Consider the following 20,872-nt stretch of genomic DNA (forward strand, 5'->3'; position numbering starts at 1 on the left):
TGAATGCCAAGCCAAGATCAATTTAGAATAAACAGAGCATAAGCTGAGACTTTGATTAGCATGGAGACAGAGTGCCTTCAGAATAACCACTTGATAGGTAACTAGGTAGTAAAACACATGCAAGATAATTTTACTAGGTTATATTGTTTCTCGAAATGTTATGCCAGCAGTCATTGAAAAAAAAAAAAAAGCAGGCAAAGTTTCACCGAGGATGACCTGTGTAACAATGAACTAATCCCAGAGACTAGTTAATGTTTTGTCAGGTATTTCAGATAGTGAAGGGAATTGTTTCCTGCATTTCCACTCTTACAATGGCCGCATACCAGCCTGAATGACTCACTGTTGCCATATAAACAAAGCCAGGGTCATAAAACATTATGAAACACTTGTCACCGGTGAGGGAAATCCAAAAGCACAGGTTTCCACTTCAATGTCTCCCTCAGAGAAGCAGATTTAAAATTGTATTTCCTCCTGTACCTATAGCAACCATGGGTGTCAAAACACACACAAGCGACTAATTTCATCAGGACTCTAAGGTGGACTACATCCTAATGTGCAAACAGAAAACAGTCCACACATGGCAACATGTCACCATAAAAAAAAAAAAAAAAAAAAAAAAGTAATTGCACTGATGGAGTTCCTCAGTAAATGTGTCTGGACCGGCTAAAATTTGCTTGTACTGCCATCTTGTGAAATTCTATGGAACAGCACAAAACAGAAAATGCGCTGTGAACATGTGGAAGAAAAAAAAATTAAAGCACTTTCAATTTAGAGGCACCAGAGTCTGCAGGTTTGCATTACAAACACTAAATAAGATGATTTCACAGATTAATTGTCCTCTATAAGTGAATGTGTATAAATCTGTGCAGGAGAGTTACTGCTTTACATGGTTTGACACATTTCATAGCATGTGTAGTTTCCAACAATCTGCTGGATTGCCAAATGAGAGGTGCATTTATACAGCTGTAGGTCAAGGAGTAGTCAGAGAAAACTGGGAGTGAAAATGTAAAATAAACTTCATAGAGCTCATGTAATCAGCTATTTGTCCCCTCACATATCCCTATGAGTAAAATGTATGCATTATTCTTAAAACTCTCCAACTTTAGGGCAATGTAAAATCCACAACACATACACGAGCAGAGCCTCTGCTTACTCAACTCAGTTTATTTACAGAGCATTTGAAGAGCCATGTATGCAAATGTACTGAAATTACTGATAGAACTCTTCTTTTTACACACGGGGAGCTGATTATTCAGAGTTGGATCTCGTAATACCTTGATCTAGATGCCTCAACAATCCAGTGACTTGATTTCGTTTTAGGTTTACTGTTAAACCCCTTGAGGAAACAATAAATTAACTAGGTTTTTACGCCTTGCTCCTTCGTCAGGATTTGAGTAAATATAGCAGTTAGAAACAGTTACATATATCTGGGTGAGGATACGAACAAACAAACAAGTCTATGTAACACAAAGCTTGCGAGAAAATAAAGGAAATGAAGGAGCAAGAAAGAGATCAACCAAAAAACGCTTAACAAAAATAGTTTTACTAAAACATAACATTACAGAGTCCTCCCTCAGATGAGTCATACAGAAGCAATATGGTCGTGGAGGATCTAAGCTACTGGGCGATGAGTCTTTCATGCCTCGCTTCAAGTTACAAGTTACTGAAGTTTTCACAGATCCCAATAACCCACAGATACATATTTTAAAAGGAAGGTGTCAGGATTTTTATTAGTCTTTCCTATAGATCACAGTCAGTATCCTACTTTTAAAACTGCCAGTCCTGCATGCATGCAATTTTTAAGGTTAACTGTTCCTTAAGAGACTGTACATGATGATAATTATTTCTAGCCAGTATGAAATCCGTATTAGCATGATGTGGATGGTGCATCTTTAATCTTGTCTGGTGTGAAATCTTAAGAGATAAATAAAAAAAAAAGTGACCAAAAAAAAAAAAAAAAAAAAAAAAAAATCCTTAACCTTCCCTTTAAGAAAACCCCAACCCCAGCGTTACAATCCTTAAGAAGCTAGTTTGAACTGTCCTGATATTGGTTTGGTTATGGTACATGCTTTTTTTTCTTTTTCTTTTTTTAAATGAAGTAACACTGAAAAATAAAATAAAATACAGGCAACACAGAGAGGATAAACAAACATTTGAGAAGAGAAAATAAAAAACCAGATACCGCAACCTCCTACACACTTGAAAAAGGATGTCATTTTCAATGCATTCTTGTGTACATAGTGTGTTATGATATGCATACTGTTGCTTTTCAACACCAGCTATTTTGATCATTTTTAAAACATGACTTTCTGTTTCACGTACTGTGTTATAAAGCAACACAACGTATGCTGTCCTGATCTAGGCTTCCAAAATGTGTTGGAAATGACACATTTTTAGTGTGTGGAAGTACTTTGCCAACATGTCCACCCTCCCCCAACTGTCCAAACAGGGGCTAAAAAAGAAAAAAAAAAATTTGGCCCAATAATGGCAAACCTTTACTGGCACTTGTGCAGATATGTGAAAACCAAACAGTCGTATAACAGAAATACCCACAGTTTCCAAGACTAAAGAGTGGCAGCTTTCACGGAGCGTGGGAAGCAACATCATATTAGTGAGTACAAGATTGTTCCATGTGATTCTGAAAGAACAAAAGTTTACAGTAAATTCACTGAATATTTAATATAAGCAAATCCTTTTCCTTAACTGAGTCGGCCAATGCTTCTAACCTCAAAGCCTCCTTAGTCAGCCTACAACCAATGGCAAGATACAAATAACACAACAAAAAATGCGGCACCTATCAGAATTGGGCAACATGTTTTGGAGACATTAAATTCAGCCAACAACTAAACGCTCCGGCTGCGGTTATTAAGTGCATCTTCTCTACCAGCCACTTTGACAGGGGACCTACTACATTCAAAACTTGTAAAACCTGATTTTACAGGTAACACAGACTGTCTGGTCAATAGTCTAACCTTGGGGCCTTGTGGATGAAAATATTTATTTTAATGACCTGGGAGAGCTAATCTACTGAGTTTATTAAGAATCAAATTGCAGCTTCTGATGAATCTCGTAACTTGATCTGAGTTCAAAAGGAAAGGCTGATTCTGAATCTGAATCACAGCTGGGTTTGGGGCTGTATTTGTAACCCTTAAAATATACTTATGCTTTGACAAATGCGCTCTTCGATCACATTTACCATGAGATGAAAAGATTGCAAGGTGTGCCTCTGTGTTCAGTATTTATCTCTGTGTATCTCTGTGCCTGTGGGATGATGCAGAGCGAGCTGGCACCAGCGCTCTGAAGCATCAGCATGCAGGGTTACAATCCCAAATACTGGACACAAAGCGGCGGAAATGCAATCATTTCTTCTTGTTGCTCAAAGGTCAGTTAATGCATGGGCTAATTTGCTGAAAAGTCAATGTATTCCCTTGAAAGAGCTGGGGAAAGTTCATCATTCATACAACTGGCTTGCTTATACAATTAGGGAAAAGGACAGCAGCGGTACAGCCTTAAAAATGTGTTGAAATAACAGAGTGATGTCCCTCGTGACAGACAGACGTGGTTTGTGTCAAAAGTAGCACAGCTTTGAAAGCATGTTGAGTATTTTTGGAAACATTCCAGTATGTGTTTAGTTTGGGATGGGATATCGCATGATATTTCAACACACTTGTTAAGAATGTAGTGGGGAGGGCGCCACTCTCTGTCCATGCATTTAAACAGCGACACAGGACAAAGGCTAACACAGAGCTAACGCGTCTTGGAGAGGAAAATAAGTCACCCAGAGGTTCGCAGCAGTAAATCTTGTAATTTCTCTCTCAAATAGATTTGGACTTATATTATTTCTTTTTTTTTCTTTTGTTTTTTTTTTTGTGTCCATGAAATTCAAATGAAGGAGGAGACCATCTTGACAGAATAGGAGTACATTTTGTTGATCACATTCAGACGCCTTGTCTCTCATCTTCTATACTTCAATGTTGTTGCCTGCGTAGAGCCTGGTCCATGTTCGGGCTGGGGAAGAGAGCAAGAGGTCAAGATTACTCCCAGTAATCTGAGTGCTAGTTAGCATGTTGATGCACATACTGCTCATCACCCAATATACCCAGATTCACTTGTACCATCAGATTCCCACGGTAATTTTCCCCAAATTAACAGTACAAGTGTGAGTAAGGGCAGTGAATCACTAAATTTCTTTCCTTGTGGTTTTTAAATTCCTATGATATCTTGTTTCTGTACTTTGATACCTTTGGTTGTAGAGAAACACACATAACAGAACATTCCAGTCTGACAGGTATATATAATAACAACTAAGCAGATAAATGCAGGAAAATCAGGAAGGTCCCCTACACCATCTCCACTTGCAGAAAAGTATGTATTGCTGCAAGGTTTGCCTTTTTTTCCTGATGAAGGTCTGAAAAACTCTGTAGAACGTGTGTACAATGTTCCTGTTGTTCTGACAAATTTTGATTGAAATATGATGTTGGGGCAGAAAATATTGTGGGATGGCACTGTAGGGTCACTTCATGTTTGAAGAGAATCAAGTTTTATTGGGTCAAAAAGCAAAAAAGCCCCACTGCGTTATGTTGCTGCTTGTGTCACTTTGAAGGATGGGTTTTATGTTGGAAGGGCAGAGGAGGCGACTGATCCCAAGTATGTGATGACACGATTTGTTGACACTTTGATGAACACCTACTGGTGTGCCATCAGTATTTCCCATACACTGTCAGTATTAGAGCGGCCTGGCTGCCCAGGTAAATGAACAGCCGGACAAGTAATGCTGTATGCTGTATGCAAGAAGCTTGCTGATGTCATTATAAATCAAAATTTAATGCGACCAACTGCCTAACGTGTTGTCATACAAATACAATGCCCACACTGCAAGACACCTGTATGAGCCGACAATCTGAAATGTAGCCTTGATAATCAGAAGGAAGTGACTTGACACTTTACTCTAATAAGTAAACTTGTGTTGAAACATCAGTCCCATTTGTTTGCCTGTGTTGCTGTCCTCCTCTTGTGATGCACCAGTCTGCCTATCTCAAAGAGGCTGATGCAGATGAATTACTTCATAATCAGAAGGAAGTATCACAGTGGTTAAAATTGCAGTGCAATTATACAGATTAAGAAACTTTATTGCCTTAAAAAAGAAAAACAATCAAAGCTAATGGCTCCTTCAATCAACCACTGATGACAAGTTGTCAACAACCCAATAGCTTTAATAGGGGAGGCGTATTTGTTGATTTACACAGTATTTGTAGGCAGTACAGCTGGTGTGTTGTCTAATTTTTATTAAAATGAATCCAAAACACTATTGTCAACAGACTCTGTGTTAGTGACAGCGGTCGTGGTGATTTCACCTGCAACCAGTTCATCGATTTTACATTCACCGTTCTCTTCTGGCACACAGGAAGTGGCGCATTTCAAATTTTCAGGGGCAGAAATCAAATAATTTGGTGGTTTTACAGATTAATTTAATGGCATTTCTGTTTTATTTGACAGTGACAGTTCAGAGAGGCAGGAAAATCAGGGGAAAGAGAGGGAATGACATGCATCAAGCCAGGGCCTGGGCCGGGTTTGAACCCAGGCCTCGGCTATAATGACTCAGCCTTGTGATGCGTGCTCTGCCACGTGAGACACCGAGGTGCCCCGTCACCATGGGTCAAAAGACAAAAATAGCAGTGCCAGCTACAGAAACTCAAACGCAAACAAGAAATCGTCAGACTGATTGATGACTCATCTCTGGCCAGTGTAGTGCAAAACATCAAGGCCACAGGCACTTTGCACTACAAATTAATTCAAATAAACAAATACAATAACATGAGTCTTACTGGCTGACAATTTGATGATGTTATTGCTTTCATCAAGTGAAACATTTTTCACATACACCTTAGAGAATCCATGACAGCAAAGACATGAATCACATCCCCACCTGTCTCGATGGCTTGGCCTTCGTTTTTCTTCCACTGCTCTGCAACGTCGTTTGCCAGGGGATCATCTGGATTGGGAGCACTTAATAACGCCTGGATCGATAGCAACACTGTACGGATCTGCAGGGCTGGAGACCACTTATCTGGAAGGAGGAAAGGTTGAGAAAAGAAGCAAGGGAAGAAATAATGCCTTCAGTGTCAGAACAAGAGAAAACATTGGCACTGAACAGCACAGGCATTCACGAGGAGGCATAAACTGAGTTAACCAAATCTAAACATCTATTTTGGATTTTTATTAGCTCGTCACCACCGTAGCCGTTTGGACTTACATAATTTTTCTGTTTTTACTCTCAGTGCTGTTGAATGGTGTGAGTTGACAACTTTGTAATGCTAAGAGACATTCAGAAGGTTTATTTATAGATACTACAGTATTTATTTGTCTGATGTTGCAAACTGCATTTTCCACAACATCATCAGATGAGTAGAATTATGCCACAGAAACATTTTTCTGTCTTTTAACTACCTTTGCATTATCGGTGAGGTATGGTTGTGTCATCAGTTTGGATTATAGTGTGCAACTGAACTATAAATAAAGAAGTGGTGCAACCTGTTACGTTAGACTGTGTCCACTGAGATGCCTAAAATTAATTTTCTGGTGCATCTTTTTTTTTTTTTTTTTTTTTTTTATAGGGCCTGGACGCCCCTCTCCTTTTGTTTGTCCTATCCAATCAAATGTCACCTGACCCTTTTCAGGCCATTTGCCCTTTAAAGGTAATTTTCATTTAATATGTCCAGTGTTAATCATTGTGTGATGTTATTTTGGGTGCTGCGCCAATGCACAGTAAAAAACAAACAAACCAAAAAAAAAAAAAACAAAAAACACACACACACACACACAAAATAAACCTTTACTCTGACTGTATCACTGTATCTCATTTAATCCTACGGATCCTACCACTGTGAAAACTAATGGGTGTATGTGAGACAGTAATATGAGATACACAACATAGACGTGTTATTTACCACACTTCCAATTTCTCCAATAAAAACAGATGCTTAGACTGTGCTCAAGTTTTTGCTAATGCTCCTTAGTTTTGAGATTACAAAACAGTGATGCTGAACAAAATTTATTTTAGAGCTCTGCGATGCACCGTTATCGTTCTGCACTAACGTGACATACATCAGCTCATGTGCATGTATTGTTTTTGGGCAAGTTAAGCAACTCTGACACGCATTCTTACCTTTCAAAATGTCTAAACATATTCTTCCCAGTTTATCGACGTTGGGGTGGTAGATTTTGGTCATGAATCGCACTTTGGGAGCTGCCATGGGGTACTCTTCTGGGAGAAAGAGTTCAAGTTTAAAGGTGCCTCCTTCGAAAGGGGAGTCTTGAGGACCTGCGATGACCACATGGAAGTAACGTGCATTTGTTTCATCGGGCTTAGCCGTGATCCCCGGGACAGGCTCTGCCAACAACCGCTGCGTCTCCTGATCCATCAGGCAGGAAAGGGAAATAATGACAAGAAAACACCAAATCAGGGAGAGTCCAGACTTACTGTAGCAGATGACACTGCACTCCTTCTTCACTCTCACACTTTAATATACACGCATACTACAGCATCCCCATAAATTACAGGCTATTAACTCAAAACAAAATAAAACTTAGTCTGTGCATTGCTCATGGCTCATCCTGTACAACATACATTTATTTACTGATACACAATTAAAGAGACATCCATTACAGTAACTAAATATTTTATGAGGGTATTAATTTGTATTTATTTTTCATAACCCTCGTGTTACCTTCAAATTACCTAACTTTTTTTTTTTTAACTGCAGTCAATTTGACCCCAATTTAACCCTTCTGAAGGTGATTATAGTACTGACTGCTACCCAAGTTTATGCATCAGGTACTTTCTGTTTCTTGTTGACTACCTAAACAGCGCTTTGAATAAAACAACCTCAAACTATACATCAATGTTCTTGTGGGAATTTCTTATGGGGCTTTGTGTAAAATGCTGTTAATTCTTATATGTTGTATACACCTAAGACACCCTGAGATCACGAAACAATGATGTGCACAAACATAACATCATGTTAATTTTATGTTCACCCACTAAAGGCTCTCTAACTCCATTCACACTGAAGTTTAAAGATCAGTCTGTATCATCAAATATAGACTTGTAGAGCTGTAAAATGGGTTTTGATGATCATTTAGCGCGCAAAACAACAATAACTTCCTCTTGCAGGCCAGCGAGAGGAAATCGACGAGGGAGACTAACACAAGAGCACAGAGTCGGAGGAAGCGCTCTGTTTTCACATTTCTACATTGAAGTTAACCAAGCAGGTGCAGAGAGCCATCTGCAGCCAACAGGAAGAGGATAGCTCAACCTCAACAGCCCACACTATCAATTAGCCCACATCCAGCTATAATCACTCAAGCCACCAATCTTCTCCAAACTCTTTTTAAAAAGCTTGCCAAGTTGTTGACCATCATCAAGTTGGAGAGCTCAAGTTTAGGTGTGATAACATTGTATGGCGATAACAAGCTGATCGCGCCCACTGCAGGGCCTGGCCCAGTCGAAGTTATGAGATTGAAGGAGGGGAATGCAACCAAACCGGCTTTCACTTCCAGTCTGCTGCTGGAAACACGACTAACAGTTTCACATTTTCTGTATTACACGCCATCATAAACACACAAAAAAGAGCAAAGGCAGCAATCCGCATCAGCGCCGGACATGTGTGTGGCGACCTATCACTTTACGTTTCAGCTACATTTGCGAGGTAGCTCATTTGGCTAGCGAGTCCGTTCATACAGCCACAGAGGTTACCTACAACTATTTAGCGCTTTTCACTCACTGTTGCGACGTCAGTGAATGAAAACTACACCTGAGATACAGTGTATGGTTCGTGCTAAGTGGACCACGCACGGTGCAGAAGGGAGTTAAACGGAAGTGGCAAACAAAATAGTTGTAGACAGAGGCTAGCTAACTAGCTTGATAACCGCTAACGTGCTAGCCGCGCTAACGGCAGGCTGCACGCTGGTTGCCAGGGAGTGTATGTCCAGAACCGCCTTAAACACTCTGTAAATACCCCCCAAAAAGAGATATACATGGTGTGGTATAATGTGTACCTTTAGAATCCTACGGGGCAAAGCGGACATCTTGTGTTAGCTATTATATTTTTAGCCGTGGAGTCGCCTTCTTCAGCTTGGTTTGACTGAGCTGACGGGGCGGGGCCAAAGAACACACTTTTCCGGTGGCTCCGGTTCGGATGACGTATTAAACTGTACTGGCGTCAAAGATTGTCTATGGATGAGATGGCCAATCACTCAGTGGTTAACAAGTGAAACAAAAACAATGTGGTGTGGTGTGGTTCGTGTGTGTGGATGCTGGACACAAAGTGGCCTATGACGGGGTAGTTTAAAATGGAAAAATAGGCAAAGTATGTTGCACTAATATTACAAGTGACTGGTTGCTCAGATTAAGTCACTTTTCACGATTTGTACTAACAAGACTGAGGGTTGTCATTCGCTTTGTGTTCTCTTAAAAGTGCAGGAAAGATCCATTGAAATGAGGTGCAAATTACAAAATGCGTATTGTGCTTATTTTACCTGAGTCTAGACGGCCCTAACCTCAGTTGCCCCTCATGTTTGCGTAGTGCACCTTTAAGTCAAGTTATTATGGGGGTTTTGAGTTAAAAAATATTCCCTCTCCAGGCTTCATGCCCCATTTCACCATCATACTCATTATGGCAATCAGGTAAACAAATACATAAATGCGTACTCCACCTGCACTTTTTTCCCCCCACCCGATCAAACCAGCTTCATCAGGTGTTCACACTTTTGCAGTCTTCCTCTTAAAATGTAAAATCATCCTAGCACAGAATTATTTTTATCTATACCGATCATTCAGTAGAATTTAAACAAATCTTAATCTCTAAGGTAGAAACTAGTGAAGCAATTATAATGCAATCTGTGGTGCAACCATGAGACAAAAATACTGAAGATGCTTCATCCATGATTGGCAGGAGGCTGACTGTGGACACATCAATATTAACCATACTGATGTTTTATCCTGAAAAAAAAAAAACAGGTTTAAACACAACCCTCCTGTTTTACCAACTGATGTCAGTATTATAAATATAAACAAGATTTAAACACTATCATAAAAAATAACAGGCAGCAGTATGACAGTAGATTTAGCAGCTATAATAAAAGTAAAGTACATTCCAACATAAAGGATAGTTGTAGTGCAGTAGCACGATCATACTTGGTGGAGCACTGAGTTTACAACTGCATCGTGATTAGTGGCAAAGCTACATTTTAACCAAGATAACCATAAAAAAACTCATAACACCTGTCATATTCATATTTAGCATTTTATTATACAGCATTGTGACAATAAGACAAACAAACACAGCTCGCAGTTTTGTGGCTCGGTGCCTGAAGAGACGACCTCTACCTATCTGTCCTTTGGTGGATCCTTCTTCCTGCGTCTCATGTGGTACCTGCCAACAGAGACAGCAGACAAGTTTAACCTCTACCCAGGGAAAGAGGCTCTGATAAACAAACATGCTCTTTTTCAGTAATATCTCCTTCATATTTGTATATTTCCACTCATTCACACCTGAGGAATACAACTAGCACATGCCACTAGTCTTAATTTTGGTCACTGAGGGTGCAAGATTTTTTCCTCAGAAGGTAAAGTTTAATTGCACAGCTTCCTCACACCTGGCTAAAAAAAATAAAGGCGCATGTTGTAGAAAACCTTTTGTTTAACTCAGACTGAGTAAATGCTAATGTACCCTTGATTATCTGTCTGTCTATCCAGCTCTAACAATATAATAAGGAAAGAAACACGTATCCACATATATAACAGGTTTGTACTATCATTCAAATTGGCCAAAAACACACTAACACTAGGACTGATCAATATAGTGTTATCATATCATTATCTAGATATGAACACGCGTGATATTAATATCTCAAAAGGCAACAATTTGGATGATATCACATTTCGGGTTATGGGTTAGCCTAACAGCCTGGCAGCAGAGTTTGCAGCAAACTGTTTGATTTTTTAATTTATTTTACCGCAGCCTAACAAAGACAGTCTGTTGCTTTTTCTAAGTTCATTTGGTATTATGTTGTTTTTATAAGAATGCATAATTTCCACTGCTGCTGCACTTAAAATTTCAAGTGTGTGAACCCATAGTCATGCCATATATCATATTGCTATCAAGATATTTAGCCTAAATATTGAGGTAAGATGATGTATGACACACACATCTACATTTTATGTAGGTACAGATTACAATGATACTACTAATTGTGAATGGCAGTCTGACAAATCATCTCAGGGATGTGATAAGGAATACAGAAAGAAGGATAAAGACAGGAGAAAGTGTCTGCTGATGACTTGCTGTATGTATAAAAACCTGAACTCACTGTGTAAATTCCTTAAGATTTAGACTTGTGTGTGATAACAGCCTTCGGTCCGACAGACGATGGCTTCTGTTAATGTGGCGCGTGAACGCAGCACTTACTGTCCCACTGGGTACCAGCGGTGTTTGGTGGTGAAAAACATCTTGCTCAGCTCCTCTATGGTGGGCCCCTGCTTGTTCCCCAGCACCTCCCTGCTGAGATGAGCCTTCAACACCTGGTCCTGCGTCTCGGGCGGTGCACTCAGCGGGTCCGGACGCTCTATGGGCTGCAAAGAGTTCCTGCCATCAGTGACGCTCCCTCCGTTCACATTTTAAAACTTGTCTCATTAGTAACAAGTAACAAGAGTCGAGCAACTGATATTCATCTTTAATCTGAATGCATGGATGGAAATCCATTCACGAGATTTTAACAATTAAGGCTCAAGCGTTGCAACTCATTAAGAACAACAGGGTTCAAATCCCACAACACATGACGGATAGTTAAAAAAAAAAAGACTTACAGGACAATTTTAAGATTAGTTTCTTCAAACTGTCTTCAACTGTCCATTAATCTTGTAATGTGCATCTAGGACCTACAGACAACTGATGACAGGGATACTTTTTATATTTAAGAGTAGAAAACACATTTCTACCTGGGTAAGTTCATAGGGAATGTCGCCAGATGGATGGTAGCACACTATGGTTTTCCCGTCTGAGGTCACACCGATTTCCACGTTACTGAATGAAAGAGGCAGGGAGGTTGTTTTGTCATGATCCCATTTATACAAAATATAACATTATAAACACTGCTTGTGTTACATGACCTGGCCACCCCATTTGTTCACTTAGAAATGCAATGTTGTGCAATCGTTTGTCAGCAGGAATAATACGGCTGCTGACAACCAAGAGCTGCATTAGAAGTAATATAAAGCCTCTACTGCAGTTATATACAAAATATTCCTGGTACAACGTGGCAATCACAATGGTTTCAAATCTTAAAATCCTTCTCTAACAACTTCTCTTCATCTCTATCTCCCCCTTTATGATCGGTAATAACTTCTTATGGAAAATAAATCAGGGATATTAGCTTTCACCAATATCGTACTGCAATATCAATATCAGATGCAGTTGATTATGTGACATACCAGCTGGAGGCGTCGAGTGAGGGACCGCTGCTGCTGCTGCTTGACTTGTGAACAGCTGGCACCAAACATGCTGTAACACACACACCCAATGATCAAACACAAACACCTGATACACTAACATACAATACAATTAATAACAATACATTGGCTAGACAGGCACTTGTGTGTATAGATCTTGGCTGAACTAAGGCATGGGCCTAATTTGCATAATCCTTATTATCTCAGTTTGGATTTGAGAAATCAAACAGGTCTATCACCAAAATCAGGGGCCCAAAAACTTAAGTATACCTCCACCACCACCACTAGTACTACTACAACGAATAATAATAATAATAATAATAATAATAATAATACGAATGATAATAATAATAATAATAATAATAATAATAATGACAATACTAGACGTCCTTAATTGCCCAATTTCCCAATAAATAAATAATAAACATGAGTAATCAACTCTCTTTTACAATGGAATCACTAATGGTTTTGCTTTCAATTATAGAACATGGAGAAACACACTTACTGACTTACTTATATTTTTAAATTTACAGTAACTTTCTACATTCACAGCGGGGAAAAAACACATGCAATGGGTCCAAAACAAAAGCCTCAAGTCATTGCAGCTGCTGACAGTTACACCATTAATAACTGACTTTGAATTATGTTACTGTTTGCTGATAAAATACCAGCCGATTACATTTAAAACCAAGGTTAGCCAGTTTAGCTCTCAACCATCGTGGCGTCTGGCTTATTTACGTTGAGACTCGTCACAGAAAAATATACGTCCTTCAAGAACCATGTGATCAACTATAAACTGACATTACTCACTTTGTGCATGTCGCAGTTTGCTGTTGTTAGGAAATCGCGAAATTAGACATCGTAACCTGGATAGATGACCCGACGCCATGCTGGATAATTATGTACAGCTGTACGACCCTGTAATAGTTCCGTGTAAACACCGCGACTCAGTTCAGTTCCGCTGTACAACAGACTGAGCTGGTTGTAAATCTGCTTTTTTTTTATTTTACAGTGCAAAAACATAAACCGTGTGTTTTCTAATTAGTTTAACAGCACGCCCAGTGTGCATGTCCTCCCTACGCTGAGGCACAGTTTTTATCCTTTATTTACTGATCTAAAAAAAATAAAGAATAGTGGGACCTTGACTCCTAATTGGGTGTAAAAATTCATTGCAAAAAGACTGCTCATGATATATTAGTAGTGTTATTTATGAACACTTGAAGGAATGAAAGTTCAGAGGTCTTGGAATTTATATGGATCTTTAAAGGTTCTTTAATGGCTATATGTTGTTTGTGTTAGAGGGACAAGGTTGAGCTGTTTGATTGTAACCAACCTGACAGCACAAGATCTGTGAAGGTCTTACTCTCTGGGTCCAAGCCACTTCTTTCCTCCTCTGTGGTTTGGGGCCTGATCATCTCAGCTTTTACAGTGTGCCAAATTAAGGCCCTAGTTTGAGCCGTACTGAAAAAGTTTGTTCTTTGACATCAAAACTGGGAGGAACCTGCAGAGATGAGGCCATGGAGGATCACGTAAACCTGACCAAGATGTTTGCCAACAAGGTGGTGCAACACAGAATTACTCAACGTCCCTAATGTGTGGGTGAGAAGTGGGTGCTAAACAAAGACTGCTGTGGCTCAACTTGAAGCCGCGGTGGGTGCTGGCAGGGGAGCAGGAAGACCTGCAGAGGGTGCAAAGGGGAGTGGCAGCACCCCTGCAGCCTGTGCATGTCCTGGGACAACTGTGCTGCAACGTGTGCGACCACAAATCCTCACAAAATAAAAGTTTAATTATATTTACAATTTAAATATGACTACACAACAAAAATGTTACATATGTTTTAATTGTTAACCATTTTTTAATGTATTTTTTTTTTTTTTTATTATGTCAAATGATACTATGAAGCCATTTTTTAAAAATGTATTTTACCAGGGAAGTCAGGTATCCAATACCCAAAAGATATCTGTATTAGTATCTTGTTTTTATCAGGTGAAAATCTTCCTAAGCTGATACTGATAATATTAATTACATTATTTAATGTACAAAAAAAGCCAAACTGAAAGGGATAACAAAGAAACTGGAACAATGACCTCTGTCTGACCTGGATCTTTGCATTCAAAAATAGCATTTCCAATATTGGCATCACTGCTTCCATGTAAAAATCAGGGATGAATTCATAAAATAATTCACTGATATCAACACAGGAAACCTGTTTATAGGCATTAACTTGTAAGAGAAATATTCCAAAGTCTTTTAGGGTCTTCTTTGCCTCATTTACACTTTCGCCACCCTGTCAAGTCCTTAAAATAAGACTGCAGCTCCCCTCAACCAACACTGTTGCCGGGAAATTAAGCACTGCACTCTGAGGGTCATGGTGCCATATGGAGCAGCACACTGTGTTTCCAGGGTAGCTCAGTTTTATTTATGTTTATTGGCTGATGCTGGATCGAGAGCACGACTAGGAAACTTCCATATCTGCTGTGCTGCTGGATGCCTCCGACGCCGCGTTTGCCACCAGCCGCTCCCGACTGCCAAACACCTCGGCAACTACAGACAAACAGACACAAACAATATCATAATCACTGCAAGCAATGTTAAATCAACAATTACCATTATTAAAAAAATCAGGCAGAAAATCACTGAACATCAATGCAAAAAAATTAACAAAGGATTCGAAGCTATCAAAGAACCTGAGCATCCAAAGACAGCTAATGAAGGCATTTCATAAAAACCAAAAGGTCTTTATTTTTATTATTAAAAAATAAATGAATGAATAAACACAACTGCAGCGGCATGCCTTCAACCAGCAGATGTCAGTCCAGCCTGAGGAGGAGTCCGCCTGGTTTCTGGGTGAGTCTTATTTCCTTGTATTGCACAAACTAAACTACAAGAACAAAACTGAGACTACTAAAGACTGAGCAACAAGCTGAAGGACACTATTTGTCTTTTTGTGTTGTAAAGATGCAGGGGGAATATTTTGTGTGCGCCATACCTGCAGTGACATCGCTAATATCCCAAACTCGTAAGCCATCCTTCTGCCCTCCAAAGGCATAGATGAAGGGCTGATCAGGGCAACATGAAGCGCAGAACAGCACCCCCTGTTCACAGAGAAGGAATTACAGCACCTCTTACCACCACAGCAAAGGTTACATCTACATTTGCTTTAAGTCTGTTACAGCATAAGTGGCATTTCCTCCTTAAGCATTACTGGAAAAACATGTTGGGAGAAGAAAAACCTCGGTGTTTGTGAAATTCTGATTGAGTGTAGTAAAATGTTTCTCAACAGGTCCATGCTCCTTCACTGGCAGACATAAAAGAAGTGAAGCACCGACACGAACATGAATCTATGAAGTGAACTTACCATCTTCATGTCCCGCGAGTGCACCAGATTGGGTTTGTTCCCCAAAATGTCCCAGATCTTAACATGTTTGTCTGCTGATGAGGTGACCAGGCAGCCTTTAATCTGGCTACTCAGGTCCAAACCTGCGCAAAGACAGATAGACAGTCAACGTCATACCTTCAAAATACCTCCGGCTCATGTAAGCAACACAATAAGCGCAGATAAAACCAAGGAATCTGACACTAGAGTGTGGCACTGTTTTATTAACAGTACACAGTAACAAGTGCATTTAGATCATTTTTTTTTTTTAGAAAGTGATGGTTTACCAGCTGCAGGTTTACCAGCATTTATTTGGTTTCTTGTGGCAACGTCAGACCCTGCTCACATCCTATCGTGGTGACTCGTGAGCTACAATCTCACCACTTCCGCACACTGCAGAGGGCCCGATGCTGGGGCACTTTAACTATTTCTTCTTTTGTAATTCTACACTAATAAAAACTATGGATGTTTTTTCTTTGCTGACTGCCATGCCCACAATTTCACCAACCTGACACTTCTTCATCGTGTGCCCTCAGCGTGAACACGGGTTTGTCTGAGCGTGCGTCCAGGCAGTAGACAAAACCGTCCTCTGTGCTGGCCTGGGAAAGAACAAACAAGCAAACAAACACATGAGCTGGAGTCAACCACTGACCATGTGAGAGAATAGGACAGCAGGAGGAGGATAAAATATAGTAATTGCACAGAAACCATGAGCAAAAGTTACGCTCCAAATGCATTAATTATTGCTCTTAAGGAGCATTAAACATATGAAAGAAATGGGATGAGTCTGAGGCCTTTCTGTGTGTTTGTACCGTCATCTTTCTATAATTACTTGCGCTCTAACTCAAAACCTACACTATGGACAAAAGATCATTTTCTAATAAGAAAACTGGAAGGTTCAATCTCTTGGAAATGTCCTTCTTTATTTGTTTAAACCACAGTTATGTAACAGTGCTGTACAAAAGCTGGAGTGAGTTGGACCACACCTGCAGACAGACAGACATGAGTGTGTCAAGCAGCATGCCTTGAGGTTGGCATAATATACATGGAGAGCTTGGGTTGGGATGAAGTTGCCCCAAAATGTTGTTCTATCTGTTCAATCAGTCCACCAATTCTGTCACTAATCTGAAAACAGATTTTTTTGGCAAGGCTACAACACACTGGCACTTACATATGGGACGTGTCATTTGTTTTTTGTTGTGTAGTTGTTGTGTATCCTGTTTGAAGGCTTCATTGCTCAAAACTGTCGCCTGTGTAGCTTCCTCTGTAGAGAGAGCAGAGACTGGCGGTCACCTACCAGGAAGTTGCAGGGGGAGAAGTGGTTCCAGACGAGTCGCTCCACCTGGCCACTGAACCTCCAGGTACGGTGGCTGTCTGGGCTCCGGCAGTCATACAGGATAGCCGTCCTGCAGGGGGGAAAGGCTCAGTCTGAGACTCAATCTGAATCAACACTTTGTTTCTTCAATCACCAAAGAGCACTAAAGTGGAGGGAAGTGGTTTTGTGTGGCTGGAAACATTTTACTTGGTGAGAATATACAAATCAAAAAGTATATAACAAACACAAAGTTATTTCATAAATTCATAAAGCTAATAAAAATATTAGACCACACTTACTTATCATATGATCCTGATATTAGTGTCTGAGGTTCGAAGGGGTGGAATGCTAATGTCTGAACCTGAAAGAGACCACATTTTGTTTCCCAAAGGCCAAAGCATGCAGTTTCTTCACCAATTACAGAATTTCAGCATCATTCCTTTTCTTATTAAATACCTTATCGGTGTGTCTGTGCAGAGTTGTGGCTGGTTTGCCTTGAGATATATCCCACAGGACAACTGTGTTGTCTGCTGAGCCACTGGCCAAGACATTTCTGAGTCAGAGACAAGTGTTTTAGTTAGAGATCTGGAACCTCCTCACATAAACACAGACACTATGACAGCAAAAAGAGGGTCCTTCAGCATCAGAGAGACTACAAGTGCAGAGAAGCTATGGCAGCCAGGTCTGAAGTGTAGTAAGTACTAAGATAGTAAATATTATTAGATAGTAAATATATTTTAAAGCTTAATGAATCCAACTTATATCCAATTTATGTACTAAAGTAATATTGTATGCAGTGCATAACTGTATGAAATGGGCAATAAAGGCATGTTTGAATGCTGCCGGGCCTCAGATCACTGACCTGACCAGTTTGTTCCAGGATAAGTCCAGCACTGCGTCTGTATGTCCCTCTATAGGCTCTGCTGCTGCCTGCCAGCAAGAGAAACAAGCAGGAATGTGTTCACAGTGTATAAAGGGACAGGAAATAATGGAATATAGATATCGAAAAATATCTACATGATGTACTATTCAGAATATAAAAGCTAATGTCATGCATCGACGGTGGTTTCCATGCCCCTTCAATTCAAACAACCAAAGATGTGTCTGTCCACTTGTAAATTACTTATAAATGAATATATAGCTCTTATAAATTCTTACATCCAACCAACATTTAAATAACTATCTTGTACTTGTACCTTTTTGCCCTTTTTTTTCTTCTTGGAAGCCTTTTTACTGCCCAGGGAGAAGGCCGGCTCTAGGCAGTCCACCACATCCAGGTCCCAGACGTCTATCTGTGGAGTCATGGTGCCCACAGCAGCGTAGTTACCTGTAATTGAGGCCCACCGAGCATGTGAAGGTCAGGTAAATGCATACATTTTTACATGTTAGATAGGATAATAGTGAGGACAACTGGACCACTGGGCTTCTGGGTTAGGTTTGAATTTATTACTCAACTGCTTAGATTAGGGCTGGTCTTATGACTACAGATAATGTGTAATATCACTATTATTATATTATTATATTATTATAGGCACAAATAAATCAAGGCTGACTCAGGATCTACTTACCACATCCTTCTGCAGGGTTTGGATCAAAGTTCAGCCACTCGATGCACAGAGGGTAAGCGGGCAGCAGAATGTCGTGATGAACATACAGGGAATCTTCCTCAGAGTTAAAAACTGTAAAGAGGCAATCAACTCTTAAATAGAAATCTATGAACTCATCAACAGAATTCATAAGGCTGTGCTTACATTTTGGAAAAGGCTCTGGATTTACGTTGCCATGAAAACAAAAAAAAAATCAAATAGTGAATCCTGATATATTCCATGCCATTATATTATGTTCTTAACGAAAACGTCAACAGAAAGACATTTACCATAGATCTCCAAATTGCAGCAGTCCTTCTCTGCCCTTCCAGCGAGGATGAGGTTGTCACTGGCTTTGATTTGGAAGTCCTCTCGCTCATACTGGTCCTAAAGGTCAGAGCAGCAACAGCCACAAAGGTCAGATTCAACACGAGATCACGGCAATGAACATAAAATGTCTTCAGGGAGTGCCACATGTAAGAGTTGGACCTGCACTGGATCCACTCCTACCAATAATGTATGCACTCCTGCAGTAGATGACGGAGCACTCACTGTGTCTTTGATTGTGATGTAGGGATCCTCCTCATTGCAGCTGAACACAGTGAGTCCAGCCAGACTGTCGCCCAGATTAGAGGCAACTGCACCCAAGGGACACAGAGCATACACAGTCAGTGTTGACAATCTCATGCATTCCTGACTACAACTCAGTGTTCAATTTGCTTTCCAAAGCCCTGGCAAAGACCTTCGGTAGTCAAAACACATTGGCTTTTTAAATGATTTAGCCACTACAATAAAGTCTTTTCAATATTTCCTTCCTCACTGTTGCCCGCTTAAGTACTCCGTTTCCAAGAGCGCCTGACACTTTCTTGATCTTTGTTTGATCATACAGAGCATCTTTTTCTCTTTGCCAGTGTTCATTCTGTCAACTAATTTTTTATTCCCGACCCTTTTTTCTCATGACAATAATGAAACAACGATGTTAACGAATTGCTCTGTAAAATCAAAAATTAACAGACAATGAAAAGCATAAAAAAAAAAAAAAAATGACCCTCACCGGTATCCTCTTCATCGTACTGATCCAAGCCGTACTCTGCCAGCTCATCCTCCTCCTCCTTTCCTTCCTCATTCTCTATTTCTCCAGCAGGCTCTGTCCTAGCACCACTCTGCCTCAGTTCGCTGGGTGCGCCCTCATCACCATCCTCCTCTTCATCATCGCCTGCTCGCTCCCTGGAGATTGGAGGAGACAATACATCAGCTCCAGAGGAAAAAAAAAAAAAATAATAAGCAACTATACATCGAACAGGGTTTAGGGAGGGACTGTCAACTCGTTACACTGTTTCCAAATGAATTTAGCTCTTCACAGAAAGGAGGAATAAAGAATATAGCCAACAGCCAAAAAATAGCTGAGTGTTATAAAATGGAAACCAAGGAAAAGCAATGCCGTACCAAAACACTATCCAAGTTTGCTCGGTGACAAACTGGAAATAATGTCGGTATCCTTAGGCAAAGCTACAGACAGACAAAAAGGAGACGCAGACTTCCCATTTTGTGAGTATTTCTAACTTGTAAACATACCTCAGCTCCTCTTTTGCCTCCGTAATGATGCGCTGCAGCTCCTCCTGGCTCAGCTCCACCTGAGTTGGGATAAAAAAAAGTGTCTCAGGTAAGCTAACCAGCTCGTATTTCAAACTATCACCTGTCACACGCCAGCGAGATCACATTCATTTGTATAAAGGTGATTATTACAATCTAATGCACGGCTAGAAACACAAAACACAGCCAAACGGTTCAGTAAAGTGGAAGTTTACTGTGTTGTTGACATCTTAGCCGCTAGCTGCTCGGCTAACGCCAGCCTCCTGGCCGTTGGCTGCTCACCTTGTCCGGTGTTTCCTTGGCAACGCCGCGGCTCACCCAGGAGACACAGGTGATCTGGGAGCTCATGGTGTCAGCGCGGCTCAACTTCTCGGGTCAACAAGCTGTACACACACACACATACACCGGCTGGAGCAAGAAACTGTCTGTGATCCCGCAGGCACACAGGGTGGATACACACGTGAGTTCAACTGGGGCCTGCAAGCTCTGTCGCA

General features: G+C 40.4%; 3 protein-coding genes across 3 annotated transcripts; all 3 read right to left on the reverse strand.

Moving 5' to 3' along the window:
* Nucleotides 1-1,149: 1,149 nt before the first annotated feature.
* On the reverse strand, nt 1,150-9,213 carry ube2nb (ubiquitin-conjugating enzyme E2Nb). Its single transcript, XM_030045724.1, has 4 exons — nt 9,058-9,213; nt 7,166-7,412; nt 5,927-6,067; nt 1,150-4,008 (listed from the first exon to the last, which is right to left on the reverse strand). Exons 1-4 carry the CDS (start codon nt 9,085-9,087, stop codon nt 3,962-3,964), a joined length of 465 nt encoding a protein of 154 aa, XP_029901584.1. The 5' UTR covers nt 9,088-9,213; the 3' UTR covers nt 1,150-3,961.
* A 1,072-nt stretch (nt 9,214-10,285) lies between these two features.
* Nucleotides 10,286-13,457, reverse strand: mrpl42 (mitochondrial ribosomal protein L42). Its single transcript, XM_030045725.1, has 5 exons — nt 13,319-13,457; nt 12,491-12,560; nt 11,999-12,083; nt 11,469-11,632; nt 10,286-10,433 (listed from the first exon to the last, which is right to left on the reverse strand). Exons 1-5 carry the CDS (start codon nt 13,395-13,397, stop codon nt 10,388-10,390), a joined length of 444 nt encoding a protein of 147 aa, XP_029901585.1. The 5' UTR covers nt 13,398-13,457; the 3' UTR covers nt 10,286-10,387.
* A 299-nt stretch (nt 13,458-13,756) lies between these two features.
* pwp1 (PWP1 homolog, endonuclein) lies at nt 13,757-20,872 on the reverse strand. The gene is made up of 15 exons (XM_030045832.1): nt 20,661-20,872; nt 20,361-20,419; nt 19,840-20,012; nt 19,338-19,423; nt 19,076-19,172; nt 18,768-18,878; nt 18,396-18,526; nt 18,062-18,129; nt 17,656-17,752; nt 17,499-17,560; nt 17,182-17,290; nt 16,393-16,483; nt 15,867-15,988; nt 15,498-15,603; nt 13,757-15,052 (listed from the first exon to the last, which is right to left on the reverse strand). Exons 1-15 carry the CDS (start codon nt 20,724-20,726, stop codon nt 14,964-14,966), a joined length of 1,467 nt encoding a protein of 488 aa, XP_029901692.1. The 5' UTR covers nt 20,727-20,872; the 3' UTR covers nt 13,757-14,963.

Source organism: Myripristis murdjan, chromosome 23 (genome assembly GCF_902150065.1).
Source record: "Myripristis murdjan chromosome 23, fMyrMur1.1, whole genome shotgun sequence".
Lineage (NCBI taxonomy): Eukaryota > Metazoa > Chordata > Actinopteri > Holocentriformes > Holocentridae > Myripristis > Myripristis murdjan.